Source organism: Phalacrocorax carbo, chromosome Z (genome assembly GCF_963921805.1).
Source record: "Phalacrocorax carbo chromosome Z, bPhaCar2.1, whole genome shotgun sequence".
Classification (NCBI taxonomy): Eukaryota; Metazoa; Chordata; class Aves; order Suliformes; family Phalacrocoracidae; genus Phalacrocorax; species Phalacrocorax carbo.
In genome coordinates this window covers 37,762,534-37,787,733 of record NC_087548.1, presented here as the reverse complement: position 1 = coordinate 37,787,733, position 25,200 = coordinate 37,762,534, and the positions used below count along the sequence as shown (strand labels likewise).

Genomic DNA, 25,200 nt, shown 5'->3' with positions numbered 1-25,200 from the left:
CAGGCATCAAGTTCCAAACAAAAGATCACCAAGTGGTTAAGCTATGGAAGTTTTTGTCCAAGGATGTTGTGTATGCTAAAGATCACATCATTCAAGAAGTGACTGAGAAGAAAAATCCCATCTGCTATTACAGACACTATTCTTTGCTTCTTTGTTGTAGTCTTGTAGAAGTATTCATTACTGCGTATTGGTGGAGATTCTGTCAGCAAGAGTTTGGCCCTCTAACATCAGATAAGCACATTTTTCCAAATTTTTTGTTGCTGCAATGTCATTTGTCTCTCCTTCAGTGACTGCACGGGCTGCTTATCTGCTTTCCAGTCTTTTACTATCCATTTTAATGGGCGGGGGGGGGAGGTGTCAACTGCTGCTTCAGCAGTTCCTCACACTGTTTCTGTAAGAAACAGGTAAATAGCACCTGGCTAGGTGATTTATATGCACGGAACATTTAGCCTTCCTCTATTTGCTCTCACTTTCTTCCAAATAATTTCTAAATGCACTAAGAATGTACATACACCAGAACTCTAACTACACCACTTACCTGGTAAAAAGAATATTACTGCTGCATTGAGACTTCTTTCTTGTCACCCCCCCCCTCCTTTTTTTTTTATATTTTTTTTTAATTTCTTGAACAATGCTGTTTGGCAAAATTAAAGAAGGTTGAAAAGGTAAAGGAAAGGGTATTTTCTTTAGGAAGTTTTTTTTTTTAGTTTATGATTGAAAGATGCATGAATCTTCCCAGCTGTTAGTAACTGACCTTCAAGATGGTAAGTAAAAAGTGGAACCCAAAACACAGGTGACAAAGAGAAGAAGGTTTTGTGCATATAAAACTAGGAAGTAATTGATGATGTGTTTAAAAATAATCTTTACAGGGACTGTAAATTATCATCAAGTACTGATATTCATGGATTGTTAGAGCTGGAAAGAATCAATATATTATCCAGCTAGACTTGTCCAACTGTGTTCTGTGGTCAGTATTATATCTGAATAAAGACTGGTAATTTGCATATGACAAAGTGTTTCACCACTTTCTTCTTAAAATTTGGAAGTGATATGCTTTAGGTTTCTACTCTGGATCAGTATAGGGTGCATGTTTTGTTTCAGGATGAAGACATTTTAACATTTTTACATGTGCTTTGTATAAGTTATAATAGAAAACCCAAAACTTACTAGCTGCTGAGATCAGCAATGCCTGACTCGGTATCTCATGCAACTAGAAAAATATTACTCACAATTTATATAAGAGTAGGTAAAAATAATTCTGCAGCTTTTCTGAACAAAAAAAAAGTTTTTCCATAAAGAAATAAGATGGATAACACTTGTGCTTACCTCTGCCTACATATATCTCTTATACATGCAGCTTTAGCAATCAGCTTTTCCCATTGAGCATCTTTGTCAACAGACAAGTAGGTCATATCAGACATCACCAAGAGCTTCTGCAATTCTGGGTAAATTCGATCCTAGAGAAGATTTAATTTGAAAATTATCAACACACCTTCAAAAGTTGGTGACAGGATTTTCAATTACTAGCCCCTTCATATGATTTCTAATTACCACTTTTATTGCAGACCATGCATAGGTTTTCTTCATTATTGGAATCTAATGCTGCATTGAGATCTAACTGGCTTTTGCAGACCAAATCTCTATTGCTACTTTATAAACAGAGAAGCAAATTATTGCCATATAACTAAGGTCTTGTTCTTACTGCACATTATGAGAAGCAGCAAGTTGTTCTTCAAACAATTTTTTTTTTCTAATTCCAGTCTGACACTTGATGGAACAAAAAGCAGGTTTCATGAAAGATGTACTATTGAAATTTTTCACTAAAACAGAATCAATATAGGCACCACTTCCACCATTTACTTTATACTACTGATAATGAGACACTAGTATAAGCAACGTTCAAAAGTTAATTATCTCCTTCCTCAGTCAGAGGTAACGAAGTTTTTTGACTATACTTATCTCAGTGACACCACAATAATTTTCCAACCTGTCTTTCCCATAAGGATGTCATCAGTCGCAAAGTAATTGCTCTAAGCTTTGGCATGCTCCCCAGCATGTGTATGGCACGTAGAATCTGTGCTACACAAACCTGAAAGAAATTTTTTAACAAAATTTCACTTATTTTTTATGTCCAAGAACGAAGACTAATCTACAAATCATTATTTTACAACCAAGTACAGCAAGGAGATAATGGTCCATCTGCAATGTCAGAAAAAAACTGGAAGTAATTTTCTGAAAAACTTTAGTGCATACTGAGTCCACAAGCATCTTCTTATACATGTATATAAACTATGATAGAATGCAGACAAAACATAATGTACATTTCACTCTTTAAAACAAAAAACATACAAAATATTAGAAAGTTATGCTGAAGCTTACAAATCAGTTATTTTAAGCAAGCTATGCATTGTGCAGTCTAAATAATTTTTTTAATAAATAAATGACCTCTCATTGATGCAGTTTTTGCCTTACTAAAAATTTTTCATTCTGACCTTGTGTACACCCAGTGTAGGCAATGTATACAAAATATCCCTGTAAAGTGCAGGCTCCAAGGGTCTTCCCAATTTAAATATCAGAACTGGAATCAGATTTGGGACCTAAAATAAAACAAAGCAAAAGCAGCAAATAAAACTTGGAGCTAGGCTGCCAACACAGTTTCTTACAGAACACAGTGAGCTAGTCAAAACATATTAGAAACTCCTACCTTTTTTGATTATTCTTTCTGCTAGTATGAAAGAGAAAGGAAAATTCTGAAGTTTGTAATTTCATAGGATTGCATATATAAATGTAATTCAAAAATTACAATTTTTAAGTTATCGTCTGAAAAGCACCTTGTTATGCATATTAAGCTGTAACCACTGCAATAATCTAATCAAATTTCCACAATAAATTAATTTTACTTGAAATTCTGTTACAGGCACACTGAAAGGAAGATGTAATTAAAAATGATAAATTAAAATACCTACCAAATCAATAAGAAACTATTGCAAAAACCTGTTAATGGGAAATTCTGCTACCACATTCCCTCAATATGCATTTTTACATGAGCAACTGTTTTCAGATGATTAAATATTTCACTGTACAAAGGTCTGCCTCAGTCCACAGAAACTACACAGCAAGAATAATGACTAAAAATCCAAGAGCTCTGGGATTTTGCGTAATTCCCTCTCTTATTACTGGTTCCAAATTACAGACCAAAAAAATACTGTTTCTTCTACAAGACATCACTAGCTTTACAGTTGAACAATCCAAATTCATGCTTCCACAAACTTAAAAACTTTGTTCTGGAATCCATATTTAATACCTAAGGAATTAAGTAAAATACATTATTTTTTCCAGTTTTCCAAACACTACTTGACATTCTTAAATAGAATAAATCCATTTATAACCCAAAATTTCCCCACATTTTTTAATGAATTGACTAGTCTCCCTCCCCCTCTCTATTTCCCAAGGTTGTTGTTTACCATCTGTAGAAGTAGTCACCACCCCCTCACCTGCCTAGACAGAGGACTGGCTTTACTATAAATATTTCAAAGCAAAAATCAATAAAAATTACTGAGAATTTAAGGTAGTATTCATTTGAGCAGACTTTCACACACAGGAGCACTTTCAAGACAAGTTTAACACAGCCTTGCTTTCCCACCTGTCTGTCCAAACTGAAAGCATCTTCTAGCTAGCACCCTCCCTCCCCTTCCAGACCTTTTGATAGAAGACAAGTTTGGAAGTATTCCAGCTTTTGTTGTGTACTGGTTTTGGGTGGGATAGAGTTAAGAGTCTTCACAGTAGCTTGGAAGAGGCTGTGTTTTGGATTGGTGACCAAAAAAGTGTTAGTAACACATGGACGTTTTAGCTATTTCTGAGCAGCATTCACACAGCATTCAGGCCTTCTCTGTGTCTCACGCTACCCTGCTAGCAAGTAGGTTGGGGCTGCACAAGGAGCTGTGATGTGACACAGCCAGGACAGCTGACCCCAACTGATGAAAGGGATATCCCATACCATAGGACATCATGCTCAGCATAAAAAACTGGGGGAAGAAGAAAGGGCGGGACTTTCGGAGTTATGGCATTTGTCTTCCCAAGTAACCGTTACATGTGATGGAGCCCTGCTGTCTTGGAAATGGCTGAACGCCTGCCTGCCGATGGGAAGTAGTGAATGAATTCCTTGTTTTGCTTTGCTTGCATGCACAGCTTTTGCTTTACCTATTAAACTGTCTTTATCTTAACCCATGAGTTTCCTCACTTTTACCCTTCTGATTCTCTCCTCCATCCCGTGGCGGGAGTGAGCAAGCGGTTGTGTGGGGCTAAGTTACAACATGTACAAATTAAATTTTAAGTTACCTTTCACATAAAAACTGAATGGTGGATAAGCAAAATAAAAATAAGGTATCAGAAATACAGAAGAGGCGGGATCTGTCACGCTAAAACTTCATATGGAGCAGAAATATTTCAAAGAGAACATTCAATCCACCAATTATATACACATAATGACTAATTTTATAAATAATAGGAGCAAGACTTCTTCCATTAGATGGATTAAAAATTTTATACACAGGAAGCATAAATTGTAAATGGGTTAATGTCCTGGTTTCAGCTGGGATAGAGTTAAATTTCTTCGTAGTAGCTAGTATGGGGCTATGTTTTGGAGTTTTGCTGGAAACAGTGGTGATAATGCGGAGATGTTTTAGTTGTTGCTAAGTAGCAGTTACCCTAGTCAAGGACTTTTTCACCTCCCCACGCTCTGCCGGGTGCGCAAGAAGCTGGGACGGGACACAGCCGGGACAGCTGACCCAAACTGACCAATGGGATATTCCATACCATATGACATCATGCTCAGTATATAAAGCTGGGGGAAGAAGGAGGAAGGGGGGACATTTGGAGTAATGGCGTTTGTCTTCCCAAGTAACCAAGTAACCAAGTAACCAAGATGGCTGAACACCTGCCTGCCCATGGGAAGTGGTGAATGAATTCCTTGTTTTGCTTTGCTTCCGCGCGCAGTTTCTGCTTTACCTATTAAACTGTCTTTATCTCAAACCATGAGTTACCTCACTTTTACTCTTCTGATTCTCTCCCCTGTCCCACGAGGGGGGAGCAAGTGAGCAGCTGCATGGTGCTTGGTTGCTGACTGGGGCTAAACCACGACAGTTAATTAAACATCCTGCCTTATACATATCACAACAAGACGTAGATTTATGCAAACAGAAGACTGGAAATCTGTATAGATGCTTTTCTAGGAATCTAGGCTGCAACTGTAGTTTTCAAAAGCTAATGTGTAATAAAATACATCCATTTTCAGGATTTCGGAGATAATGAAGTGGAGGTTATTTGTTTATCTAACTGTGCATACCTTGTACCATAGGTCAGCACACAAGGTGATGATGAGAAAAACTCATCTGAATACACAAAGCTCTAAGTGAGAAATTTCTCACCAAGATCTGGTTTTATATCATATATTCTCCAGCGCCTTGCCCCAGCATGAACATTCCCCACCAGCATTCTTAACAAACACTCTCCCAGGCCAATCTAACAATCTTGTCTCAGCAGACCAAAGTAGCCCAGACAGTTGTAGGTGGAGGTAATTTTGACATTTTTCTAAATTACCATTAACTGTGAAGTGACATCAACTTTGCAACAACTGAAGGTAGATTATGAGATAGATACCACTCCTCCTGTTTAAGTGGCCATAAACCTGACTTTCACCAGAATAGGGGTGGTTCTTTATAAGTTGTTCTGAAATCTGCTTTTCTGTCACCAAAAACTTAACTCACCCCAAATAAACAGTCTTGTAGAAGAAAGACTAAAATAGAGTAACGTACTCCCCAAGATGCAATGTATCTCGTGGTTCTTAAGATTCTCTCAGATCATCTCTTGTATGACAACAAGTAAGAACTTTTTAAACCCCGAGCTCCTTTCAGACCTATCACATGGATCACCACCATGGAAGTCAAAGGAGTGAGTCCACATACAACCAGCCTCACAGCATCACCTTGGAACAGTGCTTCAGTGTAACTTGGGGAAGGGAGCTGTTCAGTAATTCTCTGAACTACCTTTTCTTCTCTGTTCAAAGTTGTGGGTTTTTTTTTTCTCCTCCCCCCGTCTATAGTCTCATCACAGCTCAACTGCAATTTCAGACACACATAGCAATCAGGATCTTTCTCCTCAATCCCACTCCCTGGGGGCTTCTCTGAATTTATCCCATCGTGTGCCTTACTCAGCACATTCCTCCTACTTTAATTGTCTTCAGAAAGCTTGGTCACACTTTCAAGACCACCATCACAATACTTTATAAATCCTGCAGCATAAGGAGTACTCCTTGTTATCACAATATTCTTTGAAGTACAAAAGCAGGTGGGGGAAGCAAGTAATTTGAAACTCATCAGCACATGGCAGAGTTTGATTAAGATAAATTCTGGTCCCAGTGAGAATTCAGTAATGAGATGTCTGGGTTAACATTGAATACCAGAAAAATGAAACCTGCACTCAAAACATGACATTTAATTTGTTCCCCTACATGTCCTTCCCACTCCCCACCTATAATTTGTTTAGATTAACCCATGCACTGTGCAGTTGTATTCCCCACTCTACCCATGCCAAAGGGACATCAGCATTGCCTAAGAGAAAACTATGTTCACTAGTACACAGGTAGACAACTAAAATTAATTCCTGATTAAATTAAATAGAACCCAAAAGAAGACTTAAGTATCAAATGCTCAACAAGAACAAGAACCTGTTTTGGTTATGTCAAGCCTTAGGGAGAGGGAAGCTTACACAGAAACCAAATAATACAGGAAGAAAAAAAATCCCCTTGAAGCTAGGAAACTTGATAGATGGAAGCAGTTTTATTTCTGAACAGCTGTTGTACCTTAAGTGTTAAGAAAAAAATTAATTGCCTGATTTAATGTCACCTGTATCTTTGAATGATACAAGGTAAATTGCAGGGAGATGAGCAAGCAATGGACATGCCATATGTCTGGGGGTGGCAATCATTACCACTAACACAGCAACTTGCATCACTATTTTAAGTCCCAAAATTATCAGGGAGGACACGTGTGTTCCTCCACTGAGATATGTATATTTTCCATATAACTGTTAACACAATGTGTGAACAGGGAAGAAATGTCTTCTAGAAATATTATCCAGAAATTCTGTATGCAGCAGCATGGCTGGAAGACTCTCAACTCTGAGGATAAGAAGGTTTTGTTAATTCTTTAAACCACACCTATCCATGACAAATGCTGCCGTTGGTTTACCCTGAGCTGGACAAAAAGGCTATATAAAATGTCAGTAGATATGTCAGATACATCCTTACAACCATAAAGCTCCTTACCTATGTTCCTTCCTTCTGATCATTCCCCATAGTGCCTCTTCTTTTCGCCAGAGACAGGGCCTTACGCAACTCCATTTGGCCTTAAACTAGTTCCCTATTCAGAAGGCTCCCTCCTGCATTTTTCTCAGTTGTAGCTACACTGGACTATGCATATGGCAATCAGGCTGAATGACATTCAAAATAAATTATAACCCAAATTAATTATATTCATAACCCTTAGTTGCAAATGCATTCAAACCCTTTAAAGTCAGACTGCTTGGGCCTAGCCTTCATCAGCTGTGATGAGAAGTTAGTTTCAAGTCCTGTGTCCGCATTGATTTTCTAGTTACGAGGTTTATTCAACACTGAACAGGTACTAAAATCAAAGCTCTACAATGACTTTTACACTAACACCTAGTAAACAGATGCTATGTTTGATTTACAAAATTCTCAGGAAAAGACTAAGTATGTGCTACTGTAAGGCCAGTTACATATTTCCTTAAAGGTATTGTCCTGTATGCTGTACTTGTTTTGAACTGTAATTCAGATTATAAGATTAGGAAAAAGCCCAAAATATTCTAGAACAGCAAAGCTGCTCCTCTCTCTATCTCACTCACGTAATGGATAAACAATGCTGGGACTAATTTCAATATAAAATTTATGCTAAATCTTCATCATGGGCTTCACAGCTCCAAAAAGCTGATATAACAGTTCATTAGCTCCCAGTAGGTAGGAAGCAGCCCCACAGAGGGAGAGGCATGCTGCCTATCAACACTGCCTTCCGCATCCTCCACAATCCCAGACAATGTGGTGGTTAGGTGAAGTCTGTAATAAGCAAACTGAAGAAGGGTTTCAAGATTATATTTTTTATTTTTAAAATTAATTTGCACCTCAAAAATGATGCTTTAGTATGTCAATAACTCTTCTTTTTAAACTAAGATGAAACGTGAGACAAAATGTTTTTATTTATAAATAGCTCTGAGAACCGTTCCCATAATCTGCAATTTGGTGGTCTGATTTCTTTTTTCTAAACCACAGGACAGTTATTCTTCTTCAAAAGCACAAGCTAAGGTAGGATAGCAGGGGAGGAAGATAATCCTCCTTTTCTGTTCCTTCACGTTTCCTTACATTTTACTGTAGAGAAATTGTCTTCGTACAGCGCTTGTGTCAGAACAAAGAATAAAAGACACCCAGAAACAGTAAGCTAAGTAAAGTCACCTGCAAAAGGAAAAACCCATTTCAAAAAAATATAATCCAAATACATATTAATATATGTTGTCCCCATTTTAAATTCTAAATGTAGGATATCACTTTACATTGTTCCCACCACACTTTCTTTGCTGGCATGCCTAACCCGAGGGTTCTTTTGGGTCAGTTACAACATTATGAGATCATACCAGCTCCCCGCCAAAATGCCAACCAAAAGGCAGGAAATTAATGTCACTACAGGGTTCCAGGTTTTATTTCTGGGAAATGTCAGGCTGAATTTTGGAGGAGAGGTAGCATCAGTCTAGTTCTCCAGTAGTCAAGGCAGTGAAATGAGAAGATTTTCAAAACCATTCCGCACTCTGACATTTCTTGCTCCAGTGAGCACGATAAAAGTACCGAAAAATTCATGTTTTTCAGGAAAGCACACAAATCAGTATAAGGTTCTATTTCTAAAAGCTTCTCAAAAATCAGAAGAACTTTTTTACACAGCATAAGCTAGGTTTTCAAGTTTCATATACTCCAGGAGATCGAAACCAATAAGCTTCAACCATAAAGAATCTGTCAAGATTTGACTATGACTGTTTCCCTACAGCTACTCTCCAAAGTTCACATAATCAGACATAGAACAATGCCATCAGACATCACCTGATCACACCAAATCCAGTTCAACGTATCCTTAAACATGTTTTCTACCCCAGTAAAAATGTATTTTACCTTTATTTTCTTTCTTAATGCAATCCCAGACCCCAAAGAACACAAAATAATGCATCTTCAGATGGATTTCCCAGAAGGGGTCATTTACCACTAAAATCTTTCATTCCAGCAGTTGAAAGACCAGAAAAGAATGGATGACCTCCAGAGCCCCATAATCCTCTAATAATGGTGATAGATTTTGTGCTACTATTCATCAGTGACCTCTCAGTCAGATGATTTAATTTCTTCCCCTTGCAGCACAGCTGGTTTCACACAGAGTGTAATAACAGTGTTTGCACAAGAAAATTCATCCAATTAGGATGACTATATTAAGTCTTTCATGAACAGCACGTGTCAGTGGAGGCTCTGCAGCAATTTGATTTAAGACAGCCTAAAAGCCCATGTACTACTCTTCATTAGTCAGCCTTTTAAAAAGATTTCTGGAGTTTCTTCCATAGTGTTTCAAACCATTACTCCAAAATGCCTCAGCTAAAACCAGATCTAATATGAGAAAATATGAGGCAGTTTGAACTTCACCTTCTCATTGCATTTGGGCATGAGCCATTTTTCCCAATGCCAGGAAGGACTTTTTCACCAGCCTGAACGGCTTCTTAATTCTGAAGTAGTCAGACCACCACAGTTAGCTCAAGAGGCTGTGTCCACCAATTGTATCTACTGTATTGGGGAACAAAATCTTTGGCTTAAAATGAGCAGAACAAACAAAGTAGGTAAACCCACTCATGTCATGCTAAACATCAGCAACTTTGGGTTAAATTCCTCTGCCTATATCTGTCTAGTCTGTAGAGTCTGCTGACTTGCATTTAAATTTATCTCTAAAACTATTCATTTAAAGTGAGTGGAGCTATTCCAGATTACTCCAATGAAATTCAGAAGGGAATTCCCTACAGTCAGAGTTCAGGCTCAGGTGCCATATTATTTCAGTAATTCTTTTTTCCAGCAAGTTATTGCTTTTTTAAATGACTACCAAATTACATTTTGAACAACTATATCAAATAGTTAATAAACAAAGCGTTATGCTTTTCTTCTTTCTGTAATGTGTCACTGATTCATCATACAACTCAAAGCCCTGTTGCAGAAAACCAAGTTAGAGACAGTCTACAGACAAAAACAGGAAACCCACAATAAAAAGCCTGGAGTTACCTTGGTGGTTTTGTTGTTTTTTTTTTTTCACACGGGTAGCTACTCAGAAGAAAACTGCCTTACTTGCAGCAGTTTGGATCAGAACTCCAGAAAAGTTTCCCAGGATAGGGCAGATCTATGTCTCTTGCAGGCATCACAAAACATAGCTGTAACTTACCTACCCTTTTCCTAGAGGATAATTAAGTCATATACAAAGCCTGGGGCATGTACCCCTGGTTATAGCTATTTAGTGGACCTGTTAAACTACTCATAATCGGGGTGTACTACTCACACTAGTTTTGAATGCTGACTTACAGGAAGAGATTTTCAACAAGAAACTAAGTTAGAGAAGAGATGCACAGATGGTTCTACATGAGCTCAGCTTTCCTTTAATACACAAGTGCAATTCATTTTGCTTACTCCTGCCCTTTGAACACAATTAGGTGCTGCCCACTTTAAGTAAGAAACTGAAGCTTTAATAACTACCTTGTCAAAAAAGTCTAGGTCAGCAAAGCATCTATAAGCTACCTTAAGCTTTGCATCTTCTTTCAAAAACCTGTCTCTTTTAGTTACAACAGAAAATACATCCGGAAGACTCATTTCTGACTGCTATCTTGGGATCACATTGTCACAGTCAGATCACAATTTTCGTTACCTGTAAGTTTTACATTCTTCCCCTTGTCATTGATTAGCTACACCTTTCCTCTCAACCAGAGCTCTAAATAGCATGTAAGAAGTAAGAAATGTCATTTTCCAGCAATACCATCCTATTCCTAACATGCCTGCTTATTAAAGGGCTCCTTTTTGTTTTCTGGAGATAAGACACTGAGATTGCTTACTTTTATGCTACCAGCTTTCCAATTTTTACTTAAGTAATATGGTCAATATTTCACGCACCTAAAGCTTTGTATCCAGAACAATAAGAAAACTTTCTAGAATGGGCTAAAATAGCATACTGTAAGGCTACTTCTATACTATATAGAATGAAGTTGGTCAAAAAAAGTCTTAGTTGGCGAGGCACTTCATACAATGCTCCCTCAAAACCATTAGAGTGCATATAGCCAAAATCCCAGACCTCCGATGATGATGAACTCATGAATGAAACACGTCTTAACAGAAACCTTAGCTTTATTAGTAGTGCAGAAAACCTTTATCTAGCTGTGAACTGGAATGCAACGTTAAACCTATATCCAAAGTTCAGAATACAAACCTACACTTTTAGAAACAATATTCAAATCTCTGGTTTCCTTTACCTTTCAACACAGAAAATGTGGGGTGTTCAGGTTTTTTCATATTTAAGTTAAAAAGCATAAATCCACTTGTTTAGAAAAGCTTAAAAAATGCTTAAGGCTACCACTTTCAAAACAGTTAAGTAACAACTTACTGAATGAACTTTACACCGTGCACATTGCAAAAATATTAGAGCATGCCATTATACCTGGTGATCAGCAGCAATACCACTATTTGCTAAATGGCTCTCCTAGAATAGGTTGTTTGGAGCTTTACCTTATTAGGAAAAGTAACCTAGGAGCTCATAGTGCAATATAATTATTCATCCCTGCCACAGACCACCAGAGCCTTTATGATCCAGTTCTTTTCTCTGTAAGTTTTTAAAAAACAAAGAGCACTGGTATCTTAAGTTAAACCAAGTGACAAGAAGCAGGTGACAAATTAAAAGGAAGCCAGCTCCAGGTGCCCTCTTACCACAGTTGTCTGAGAAATAATCTTTTGCTCTGAGCAGAGTACTGTGAGGTTCTGACTTGTTCATGTCTTGTTACGCCTTTTTCTGCTTTTTAGTTCTCCTCTGTTTTGTGTTATGTAACCATCCTCTGGAAGAGGTACTAAGCTATAACAGAATGGAATAATTTTAAATCTGTAGTTTAAGAGAAAGAATTAATTAATGTGCAAGAAAATAACAGTCATTCTAAGAAAATAAGAAAGAACCATTAAGTGGACAAAGCGAATGGGAAAAGATATCCTGACTGGAACAAAAAGCACTTCGCTTTGCACATTTCCACCAGATGCCTAACTTTGAAGACTCAGTTCTAACTCTGGCAGCTCAGTATTTCCACTGATGTCATACTTGGAACACCCCAGGGCAGCTGTTCTACACACAGTTCAACAAGGAATATACCAAGGACATTGAATAAATACTTCAAAACGGACTATCTAGGAAGAAGATCATGTTCTTATTTTGAACTGTAGATAAGCTGTATAGCCTTGCAAGTTCTTCCTAAAGCAAATACCAACACTGCAGTTCAGGTTTTGTATAAACATTGCCATCTTGAACCTGCAACCTGTGTATTCACTAAAATGGAATACCATACAAAATAACACCAGCATAATGATAGCAGCATGCACAGGACAAACCAGGCACTTCAAAATACAATAAAATGACCAAAGCATGACACACCCCTATTTAATTTGCATACAGGCATGGATGTACTATAATCGCAAATCGTCCAATGATGTTTTTCAATTCAGCTGATTGCTTCTTGTGGTTTGAAGTGTGCTACAGATGGCTGCAGACAGCTTGAGCTGACTGTACCCTTCAGTTTAGTTTGCAATTTTCTCTTCACTGCTATACCTCTTCCCAATATACTGCATCCGTATCTACAATGCTCTGGTGACACCACATCTGGAGTACTGTATCCAGCCTCTGGACCCCAGCACAGAAAAGACATGGGCCTGTTGGAGCGAGTCCAGAGGAGGGCCACAAAAATGATCTAAGGGGTGGAACAGCTCTCCTATGAGGAAAGGCTGAGAGAGTTGGGGCTGTTCAGCCTGGAGAAAAGGAGGCTCCAGGGAAACCTTGTTGCAGCCTTTCAGTACTTAAAGGCAGCTTATAAGATGGGGACAGAGTTTTTAGTAGAGCCTGTTGTGATAGGGCAAGGGGTGATGGTTTTAAACTAAAAAAATGTAGATCCAGACTGGATGCAAGGAACTTGTTTTTTTACAATGAAGGTGGTGAGACACTGGAGCAGGCTGCCCAGAGAGGTGGTAGATGCCCCATGCCTGAAAACATTCAAGGTCAGGTTGGACGGGGCTGTGAGCAACGTGATCTAGTTGGAGATGTCCCTGCTTATTGTAGGGGGGTTGGACTAGATGACCTTTAAAAGGTCCTTTCCAACCCAAACCATTCTATGATTCTTCCAGACTAAAAAAAAAAAAAACACACAAAAAAAAATCTAAGCTACAGATGCCACAACGAAAAATCTTTTTAAGACCAATGAAACCTTCCCCTTTTTTATTCCTCTCTCCAAAGTATTTTTATGTGTCTATTTCCTCAGTCTGTAGTGAGACACACAATGAGTTAAATGCATTTGGAGGTTACACACTTCCTGGAAATGTTACAGTTGGTTTGGCTAAGGTGTAAATAATACATTTCACACTTTTTTTCAGAGCAGTGATCTTACAGTTCATGTAAATAAACATATTCTGCATGTTATTCCATGCCCACATAACACTCACAGTCCTGATCAGCAATTCTACAGCAAAACCCTGCAATTTTCTCCAGAGTGAAAACTGGACTTTTCAATCTGTTACTGTGTGTCTGAACAGGAGTCAAATTACCTTTTCTACATGCCATCCAAAAACCAAACCCTTATCTTTAAAACAGAGGTTAACAAATTTCAAGAGTCTAGAAACAGAAAACAAAAAACCTGGAACTAGCATAATTTAAGCCTATAAATATAAAATAACTAATCCTCAGAATAGCTAATTACATAATAAAGAAAAGTTAAAATGTAAAAAACTCGAACAAAGTGTTAAAAAAATCACACGTTCCCAAATCTGTATCAATTTGATTGCATTATGAGACACACTCATAGAACAAAACAACACAACAAAAGGCCAACCTGAAAGAGATTTCAGAAGAGACATAAAAGGTTAACAGCAGGCAACCCACAACAGATGAAGCTGTCACCTGGTGTAAAAACTTCTCCGGCTTAAGAAATACAGTTATGTCCAAAAGCACCATATAATGGGCCTGATTTAACAGAGCATTTCAGTATGTGTTCAACAGCAAGAACATTCTGGACTGCTTCCCTACAGTGCTCAGCACCATAAGCTATCAAAGAGCATATCCTATAAACTGTATCTTTTTCCAACTCATGTACTGCAGAGTATGATAACTCTTTGAGACAGAAAGCAATTTACAAAAAAACTGAAGCAAATAAAGCTTGTGTTCATGGCACATCTGAATTTTGAAGCAACACTTCTCTCTTCCCTGCATTTTTTTTATGTTACAAATAAGTTATGATTGTTTTTGTGTAACACCTCATGCATTACCTATTACCATTTCCAGATATCCCCATTTATCTTTGCAGGTTATGTAGGTAAGTATAAGCATACTGCATAATTCTGGCTTGAATTCAGTACTGAAGCAAATACTACACACATATTTTTAAGAAGCAAGGATACAGATATCACAAGGAATTAGGCAGCCTTCTAGTGTCTAGCGGGGCACGAAGCGTTGAGGTAATAACAGTTGCTGGTCACAGCATAGACTCTGTTCTCAGTATTAGTTTATGCAGTCTGCACCATGCCCTTGTATTTACTGTCCCTGTTAAAGATTGGTGTTGGTTTTTGTGGTCTGCTGTGCCCTGTAGCTATTAGTGATGTTTTGCCTGGGAGAGTTGTTACTACAACATTGGCCTTGACCGTTATTGGTTATTAAGGCCTTGCACGGAAGCCGTTACTGTACTTCAGCTACCACCTCATGGAGACAACTAGCAATTATACCTCCTCCTCTGAGAGGTTTTTTATGGAGGAAATACAGAATGGCACCTTAGCTACCATCTTATATAAAGTCTCCTCCTTCATTACAACAACTCTTCAGTACCTTGAACATCCTTGGGTAGTTAAGATACATCTGTTGGTATTGCTTTGGCAGACAGTTTCAGTTCTGTCTAAGGTTAATAAGCAATTTAAGAATATCATCCAGAGATCTGCCCCAAGGCTCGATAACTATGCGTGGCAGGGTATGTAGGATAATATGGGCAAATGCCATCACACTATATAAGAGCAGAACCCATCAGCATTGCTGGAGTGACAGGAGGATCCCAAGAGCTAACTGTATTGGAAGCCGAAGTGAGCCTAACTGGCAATGAGTGGCAGAAGCACCCCATTGTGACCGGCCCAGAGGCTTTGTGCATCCTTGTCATAGACTACCTCAGGAGAGGGTATTTCAAGGACCCAAAAGGGTACAAGTGGGCTTTTGGTGTAGCTGCCTTGGAGACGGAGGAAACTAAACAGCTGTCTACCTTGCCCGCTCTCTCGAAGGACCCTTCTGTTGTGGGGTTGCTGAAGGTCGAGGAACAACAGGTGCCGATCGCCACCACAACAGTGCACTGGCGGCAATACTGCACCAACAGAGACTCTCTGATCCCCATCCATAAACTCATTCACCAACTGAGGAGCCAAGGAGTCATCAGTAAGACCCACTCACCCTTTAACAGTCCCATATGGCCAGTGCAGAAGTCTAATGGAGAGTGGAGACTAACAGTAGACTATTGTGGCCTGAATGAAGTCACGCTGCCGCTGAGTGCTGCTGTGCCAGACGTGCTAGGACTACAATATGAACTGGAGTCCAAGGCAGCCAAGTGGTATGCCACAACTGATATTGCTAATGCATTCTTCTCAATCCCTCTGGCAGCAGAGTGCAGGCCACAGTTTGCTTTCACTTGGAGGGGTGTCCTGTACACCTGGAATCAACTGCCCCAGGGGTGGAAACACAGCCCTACCATTTGCCATGGACTGATGCAGACTGTACTGGAACAGGGAGAAGCTCCAGAACACCTTCAGTACATTGATGACATCATTGTGTGGGGCAACACAGCGGAAGAAGTTTTTGAGAAAGGAGAGAAAATAGTCCAAATCCTTCTGAAAGCCAGTTTTGCCATAAAACAAAGTAAGGTGAAGGGACCTGCACGAGAAATACAGTTCTTAGGAATCAAATGGCAAGATGGTCATCGTCAGATTCCAATGGATGTGATCAACAAAATATCAGCCATGTCTCCACCAACTAGCAAAAAGGAAACACAAGCTTTCTTGGGCGTTGTGGGTTTTTGGAGAATGCATATTCCAAATTACAGTCTGATCGTAAGCCCTCTCTATCAAGTGACCTGGAAAAAGAATGATTTCAAATGGGGCCCTGAGCAACGACAAGCCTTTGAACAGATTAAACGAGAAATAGTTCATGCAGTAGCTCTTGGGCCAGTCCGGGCAGGACAAGATGTAAAAAATGTGCTCTACACCGCAGCCGGGGAGAACGGCCCTACCTGGAGCCTCTGGCAGAAAGCACATGGGGAGACCCGAGGCCGACCCCTAGGGTTTTGGAGTCGGGGATACAGAGGGTCCGAAGCCTGCTATACTCCAGCTGAAAAAGAGACATTGGCAGCATATGAAGGGGTTCGAGCTGCTTCAGAAGTGGTTGGTACTGAGGCACAGCTCCCCCTGGCACCCCGACTGCCAGTGCTGGCCTGGATGTTCAAAGGAAAGGTCCCCTCTACACACCATGCAACTGATGCTACGTGGAGTAAATGGGTTGCACTGATCACCCAGCGGGCTCGAGTAGGAAACCCCAGTCACCCAGGAACCTTGGAAGTGATTATGGACTGGCCAGAAGGCAAAGATTTTGGATTATCACCAGAGGAGGAGGTGACACGTGCTGAAGAAGCCCCACTGTATAACAAACTGCCAGAAAATGAGAAGCAATATGCCCTGTTCACTGATGGGTCCTGTCGCCTTGTGGGAAGGCACCGGACATGGAAGGCTGCTGTATGGAGTCCTACACGACAAGTCGCAGAAACTGCTGAAGGAGAAGGTGAATCGAGCCAGTTTGCAGAGGTAAAGGCCATCCAGCTGGCCTTAGACATTGCTGAACAGGAAAAGTGGCCAGTGCTCTGTCTCTATACTGACTCCTGGATGGTGGCAAATGCCCTGTGCGGCAGTTACAGCAATGGAAGCAGAGCAACTGGCCACGCAGAGGCAAACCCATTCGTGGGATTGCTTTTGCTCAAGGACCTGGGTGCACTTGGTGGGTGATGCAGGAGGGTGGAGGAGGCCGCTGTATACCTCAAGGAGATTTGATTTTGGGTGAAAACAGCCAATGAACTGAATGGTATGCTGTTAATAGCTATATAATGTTGTATCTCACCACTACTATGGTTGCTATATGCCGTATCAATGGTAACATGGTGGTATTCTCCCAAATTAATAAAAAATGATCTTTCATTGAACCAAGCAAAGTGCAGCAGTGATAGAACAAGGACTAACAGTGCAGTGGTGATGGAACGAGGACTGACTTCAGCAGGCAACAATCCAACACCACACACACACCCTCTCTGAAAGAATCGTACAATAGACGGAACCCAAAGTCATGGACTAAATGACTTCAATGGACATTTCACGGACATTTCACAGGGGTGGTCCATAGACTAGGAGAATGATAAATGAAATCTATGTATTCTATTAAAGGATGAGAAGGCAGGTAGGGGTTATTGAAATTGTATTGGATAGTATGGGACCTGAACATGATGTAAATGATATGGAATAAGGGGTGGATACGGTCATGGTTTTAGCTGGGATAGAGATAATTTTCTTCACTGCAGCTGGCACAGTGCTGTGCTTTGGACTTAGTACGAAAACAATGTTGATAACGCACAGATGTTTTCATTGTTGCTGGGTAGTGCTTATACTAGTCAAGGACTTTTCTAGCTTCCCATGCTCTGCCAGGTGCACAAGAAGCCAGGAGGGGAGGGGGCACAGGTAAGCAAGAGGATTCAAACTGGTTAACGGGATATTCCATATCATGTAACGTCATGCCCAGTATGTTAACTGGGGGAGCTGGCTGGGGGTGGGAGGCAGCAATCTTGGCTTGGGGACGGGCAGAGTTGGTCGGCGGGTGGTGAGCGGTTGTATCGTTTCTGTTGCTTGGGGTTTTTTTTTCCCTTTTTCCCTTTACCATTTTATTATATTATCATTATTGTTATTATTATCATAATCATTTTTTTTAACTGTAATTATTAAACTGTTCTTATCTCAACCCACAAGTTTGGGGGTTTTTTGTGCTTTTGCGCTTCCGTTTCTCTCCCCCATCCCACAGGGGTGGGGGGAGTGAGCAAGCGGCTGCGTGGTGTTTAGTTGCTGACTGGGGCCGAATCACGACATCTAGTAACTACAAAAGAATACAGAGAATAATTTAGGAAGTCACCAAGAGTCAGAAATGGTTTAGTACCTCTTTTCACTTCCTGATGTTCTATTTTCACATATATTAGATAATATCAAAAAATAAGCCATCTCTTTCCTTAAGTCTGAACAACTAAAAAATACTTCAAAACAGAGAATACATATTTTGCCCCAAGTGACACACAAAAGGGTGTCGCCCTCTTTCCTCCCTTCCCCCTCCCTCACCAAGATGAGGGACAGTCTGCACCAGCATCTGCAACCAGCTGCCTCAGGGGCTCACATGTCCAGATACCAGCAACTGGTGAGACTGGGATCCAGCGGCCACCTACTCTGCACATTACCCACCTATGCGCCATTGCTGGAGGGATCCCTACTGTACATATAATACATATCCATACATTGTACATATATTCCCACTAGTAGACCCCCATCCCGCTCAGCCAGAAAGTGGAGCAGGATGGGGCCTCTGGTGTTGTTCTGCATTCTTGTGAGTGCTCTGTGTGCCTGTGTTATATACATACAAGCACAAGTATGTGGTGTACACCTGTGCTGCATGTGCATTTACCTACTGAGAATATAGGCACAGTCTTGCCATTTGTCAGACCTGGCATCACAAAGCTGTGGCAGCCTTGCCTCTCTTGGGCTGCAGAATCCAGCCCAACTCCTGCAACAAAATCCACTAACAGTAAGTCTTCACCTGAGAACAATCAGTCTTGGCTATTTCTGTGGTAGCCTGGAGTACATCACGAAGACTGTCTCCATTTTCCTGGATCAGTAGATAAGCCAGCAGAAGGAAAACATGGGCAGACGCTTGAGTTGTAACAGGTAGCAGCGATTTCACTGAAGATAACCAGGTAGTAACTGCAGACTTCTTTTTCATGAGCTCCATGATCTTCCAGGTTGTATACAATGAGCTGTACGATGTGGTTATAGGGAAAAGGAGTTTGCAGGACACCTAAGAACAAGAAACAAACAAAATTTCTCAACCAATCAACTAATCCAGTTCTGTTATCCAAAACAAATTGGTTTTTTAGGGTCCAAATGCAATAAATGTAAATAAATTGAACGGGTTGCTGAATCCCTCTTCAGGCGTTCCCACTTTATTTGGAATCCATCAGTCCTGTTCCTGCTAACTGTATTTCTACTTCTTTACTAAAATGGACTTTTGATAGTACTTAAAACACCACAGTTTAAGTTAATCTGACTTTATATTTTTTGTCTGTTTCATTTCTCAGAACAAAATGTTCTATAGGTGCAGTCATGGAAGATAACATTTAGAAGCAGGAAAGTAGTAATATACAAATGAGGAATCCTCATAACTCAGGTCTTTCTATATGTAAAAGTATATATATTTTAAAGCTCCTGCAAACTAATGTAGAATTTCAAAGTTTTTCATTAAAATAAAAAAGCTTAATCCAATACAATCCATCTCTTTCCTACTAATTCTTTGTTTCCTTAGAAATGCAATGTTTTCAGAAATATATTTCCATTTTCAAGATAGTAGTTGGCAGGCAGTAATTAGATGAAGAACATTTATATAAAAAATCAGGTCAAGAAAGTATTTGAAAAGAGGTCCCAAATGAACATTAAAAAAGGAATTCAGACTCCAACAGGGCAAGACCCATTCACCTTTAAACTACCAGGGAAAAAGAGATTCTGAGTAGCACAAACTGTTCTCCACAAAACCACACAATTTAATTTTAATCACACTGTTCAATGCAATGTAAATTTATTTTGGCTAATGGAAGGTAGAATGCCACTGTATTTTAGATGACCTTTTAAAATAACATGAAAATTAACTTATTCTATTACTTATGCATTACTGTTACTGTATGTGAAAAAATCAGCAATCTATAATGCCAACTCTCTGGCTGGAAAGACCACTTGGAGCCAAAAATCTCTTCTGGATACAGTTGTGAAATCGCCATTTATTGATAAAGGTATTTACACTTTATCCAAGGACATACAGTGGGCTAAGAAGAGCTTCAGGATCTGTAAGTTGTACTGCTTAGCTGCCTGCCCCTACAATATCGTAGGACTTGAAATCAAGATCAGACTATTACAGGTTGTTTTGTTGTTGGTTTGGTTTTGGGGGGGGGTTTGTGTTGTGGGTTGTTTTTTTTTTTTTTGGGGGGGGGGGTATGATGCCTAGAAAAACCCTGCTAAAATTGGTAGAGCCTGAAACATTATATTGGAATTTCCCATTCCACATTACATCCTCAAAGGTTTTGCTACATAATAATATTCACGCCCTTCTCCCTTTATTTCAGCTGCATGAAAACAAACTATCACCTATTTTTACTGTATTGCTGCACCCCATTCAGGCAGGTTAGGTAGAAAGTTTCAGTCTGCCAACACTGAAAGATATACACAAAATCCCTTAATGGCAAAGTAGAAGTGCAGGTTAGCCACATCCTAACATTCTTCAAAATCTTGGGACTACAAGTAGACCAATTCCCCATTACCATCACTGCTGGGGAAAACAACAAAAAAAAAACATTGAAGAAAATGTAGGTTTGGGGCATAAAAGCAAAAGAAAAAAGAAAGGCAGCCACATACTCACTGAGAACTACAAGAACCTTGTTAGGGCATGCAGACCTGCAAACAGAGAGGATAAGGCTCTGCAGGAACAGAAATTAGACAGAGACATCAAGAAGAAGAAAGGGTTCTTCAGATACATAAGCAGTAAGCAGGAGCACAGGGAAGACACAGGCCCATATCTGAACAGGGCATGGAAACAAGTTACTAATAATGCTGACAGAGCAGAGGTTCTCAATACCCCAGCACACTGCAGTGACCTGTGTCTCTCTGGAGTTGCCAGGGTGATAACACACTTTCTCCAAATACTCTACTAGTTTTTGAGGATTCTGCACTTGTTCAGGGGTGAAGTCCCACAACACTGGGGGTGCCCACCGTCTTAGGCATTTGCCCATACTATCCTACATACCCTGCCACGCATAGCTATTGAGCCTTGGGGCAGATCTCTGGATGATATTCTTAAATTGCTTATTAACCTTAGACAGAACTGAAACTGTCTGCCAAAGCAATACCAACAGATGTATCTTAACTACCCAAGGATGTTCAAGATACTGAAAAGTTACTGTAACGAAGGAGGAGACATCATAGAAGAAGGTAGCAAAGGTGTCATTCTGTATTTCCTCCATAAGAAACCCCTCAGAAGAGGAGGTGTAATTGCTAATTGTCTCCATGAGGTGGCACCCAAAGTACAGTAACAGCTCCAATACAAAACTCAAATACCAGATAAAGCTCAAGGCCAGTGTTTGAATAACACTGGCCTGGTGGACAACAAGCTGAACATGAGTCAGCAGTGTGCTGCTGTAATAACCAAGGCAAACTGGATCCTGAGCTCCATCCTCAGGGGCATTACTAGCACAGAGAGAGACGTGATCATCCCACTCTACTCTGCACCTGTCAGCCCGCACGTAGAGTACTGGGTCCAGTTCTGGGCCCCACAATTCAAGAAAAGACATAAACAGACTGGAGAGGGTCCAAAGAAAAGCCATGAAGATAATCAAAGGGCTGGACAACCTGTCCTATAAGTTAGGTCTTTTCACCCTGGAGAAGCATAGGCTCAAGGGGGATGTTACCACAGTTTTCCAGTACTTAAAGGGCAGCCACAAAGAGGACAGAGGCTCTCCCTTCACAAGGAGCCACATGGAGAGGACAAGGGGCAAGGGGTACAGGTTGCACTGGGAGAGGTTTCATCTTGATATAAGAAAGAAATTTTTTACAGTGAAAATAATCATTCACTGGAACAACCTCTCCAGGGACACAGTGTAGTGCCCATTGCTGGAGGTTTTCAAAATGTGATGGCACAGAGTGCTAGATAATATTCTCTAGGCTCCCTTTCCCATGAAAGGTGGGACCAGATAATCTTTCAAGGTCCCTTCCAACCTGGGCTGTTTTGTGATGCTGTGAAAATATACCGTAACTTAATCGTGTTTGCTCTTAAATACTCCTATTAAAAGTTTGCCCACTGTGATCATAAACCTTTATTTTCCCTACCTCTTTTCTTGTCTATTTCCAATGTAAGGGAAGTCTAAGAAAGGAGAATTCATTAAAGATTGTATTCTCTTAGCACTGATCTGATCCTACAACACAAATGGACTGAACCCATGGGAACATTAAATAGAAATCCTACATTTTTCTTCCTCTTTCAGTTGAGAACCAAAGGATATTGGCACACTTTTAACAAATTATAATCAGGCAAAATGAGCATCTGTCTCCCCATTCTCATTGCTAAACATGTATTACCAAAGATTTGCCATGCTACTTGACACAAACTCCACATGGACATCAACCACTGCGACAGAAGTGAAGAGACTGTTAGAGAATTCCCACCAAAAAGTAATGTGTTTTCAGTTTAACATGGCTAACAGAAAAAGTACAAGCCATCACAAATTATTTGAGCCCTTAATAGAAAAGCCTTCACATACTTTTTGAAGCAAGGATAATATCAGAATTACTACAACAAAGTTCTGTTACAGGTAGCCAATATTATACAACGTAATCTGTGTCCTACAGTAACCCCGTAGCCTGCTGTGACATTAAACTAACTTCTAAAACACCACAAAAGAAAACAGATGCACCGCTGACTCAGAACACAGAGGACTAAAGTACCTGGAACACCTCTCACTGAAACAGATCTCTACTGACATCTGTACAGGCTGCCACCTAGAAACTCCCAATAAGAGGAAGCGAGCAGCCTTCCATAGTTAAAGACATCCATCAGAGTATTCTTTCAGAACCAAACTGGGAGTGTAGGCTTTAGAGAAAGTGAACTTCAAAACAATTAAATGGCCCTGCCTTTTCAGATTTGTGGAAATGGAAGATGAAGTTGGAGAGGACTCCAGGACAAGGACATGCAGGAGAACTCAGAACTGGCATCTCTTTCTGCCACCAAATCGTCACATCACCACCCTCCCTACACCACATAACAGGATGTCGTGGTTTAGCTGGCAGCTCAGCCCCACACAGTCGCTCGCTCGCTCGCTCACTCCCCCACTGGTAGATGGGGGAGAGAATCAGAAGGGTAACGCTCGTGGGTTGGGGTAAGAACAGTTTAATAATTAAAATTAAAAGAAACAACAACAGAAATGCAACGTAAAGGAGAACAACAAGAGGCGCAAAGACCCGGGGGAGGGGGAAAGGGAGGGGAGCGGGGGAACGAACCGCCAAAACAAACTGCACGTGCCGCAGCCGCCCGCCGACCCAACGCCACGCCGCTCCTGAGCTGCAACCTGCCCCCCTCCATATACTGGTCATGGTGTCACATGGTATGGAATGAACATGCCATTGGCCAGTCGCGGTCAGCTGCCCCCACCATGGCCCTGCCCCTCCCAGCCACCCCACCACCACGCGGCAGAGCGCGGGAAGCTGGAAAGGTAGCCGACCCCCACAGTGAGGAGAAGTAACCCCTTCTCAGCCAAAACCAGCACACAGGAGTGTAAAGCAGAAAGGGAGCTTAGCTTCCAGTGTTAAGTACATGTTGATCAGAGAGACTTGCTGTCACCTGTTCTCAGAACAGGTGGGACAAAAGGGTGAAGGACAGCTAAGTGGGACATAAGTGAATAAATAAAAACAATACAAAACCCAACAGCACAGATAAAAAGATCCAGGATAATGAGCTGAAATTTTCTAAGTGACACTTATGTGCTCCGTAACTCTCTTCAGCCAAAGAAGAAAGAATTGTAGCTAACAGTCACATACAATGGTAAGGAAAAGGATAAAGATGAGTAGAAAAGCTACTCTGAAAGAGACTAAGTATATATAACCTTGTTTTCTACTAAGTCCTATGAATTCTTTAACCTAGATGGTCTCTAAAAGTAAAAAAATCCCATCTTCTAAAACAATTTCTAGAATATAAACACACTTCCACTTTACCAGTAGTCTAGTTTTATGGACTATATATATTTCTGAGTGTTTTCGTATAATGTATTACACAAAGAGGCTCGCACATGTAAAGTCTTTCCCAAGCAGCTAGGCATAATGCAGCAAAATTGTCAAATGCATCCCCTACCTGCCCCCCCAGAAAAAGGAAAAAACCTTATAACTTTACCAATTCCTTTTTATCCTTCACACCTTCCTCCTGTAATATTCCCAGAAGATTTGCAGCCAGCTGCTGCCTGGTAGTTCCAGAATCATCCTCTGACAGGCAGTCTCCAACTGTTGTAGACGATAAGATCTGTAGCACAGGCATCACCAAAGCAGGGGCTGTGATTGCAACCTTTTGGGTTTCTGAACAGGAAAGGACTTTGTAGGCTGTTTAAGACAAGGTGGGGAAAAAAACAAAGATCACATCAGGAAAAAAGAACTAACATAATTTGTACTTTTAGGCATGACACAAATATTTCTAGGAAACACTCTGTCCGATCGAAGTAACAGTTCCCAGAATTACAGTATGTGCATACTAGAGCTAAAGTGCAAAAGATTTTTTTTTGTAAAACTTCAATTCTATTTGGAGACCTATACATTTCTGTTCTTTATAGCAAAGTACCCGATGGCAGCAAGAAATAAAATAATGGAATGTAGCACAGTCATTTGCTTTTACTGGAATAACTCCACTCAACTGAACTGCTAAGTCAAAAGCTCAGCCAAACATTACCATGACTATCAGGCCTGCTCTCTTAAGATCTGTCAACAGA

The 25,200-nt window shown here is 40.3% G+C and overlaps 1 protein-coding gene across 3 annotated transcripts in view; it reads right to left on the bottom strand.

Moving 5' to 3' along the window:
- FOCAD (focadhesin) overlaps nucleotides 1-25,200 on the bottom strand; it is a 125,457-nt gene that overhangs the window by 70,095 nt on the left and 30,162 nt on the right. For all 3 annotated transcript variants that reach the window (XM_064438988.1, XM_064438989.1, XM_064438990.1), the window contains 5 exons: nucleotides 24,615-24,817; nucleotides 19,233-19,490; nucleotides 2,493-2,597; nucleotides 1,988-2,089; nucleotides 1,327-1,457 (listed from right to left, as the gene is read on the bottom strand). In XM_064438988.1, the coding sequence (XP_064295058.1) occupies nucleotides 1,327-1,457; nucleotides 1,988-2,089; nucleotides 2,493-2,597; nucleotides 19,233-19,490; nucleotides 24,615-24,817 (799 nt within the window). The remainder of the gene's footprint in view (nucleotides 1-1,326; nucleotides 1,458-1,987; nucleotides 2,090-2,492; nucleotides 2,598-19,232; nucleotides 19,491-24,614; nucleotides 24,818-25,200) is intronic.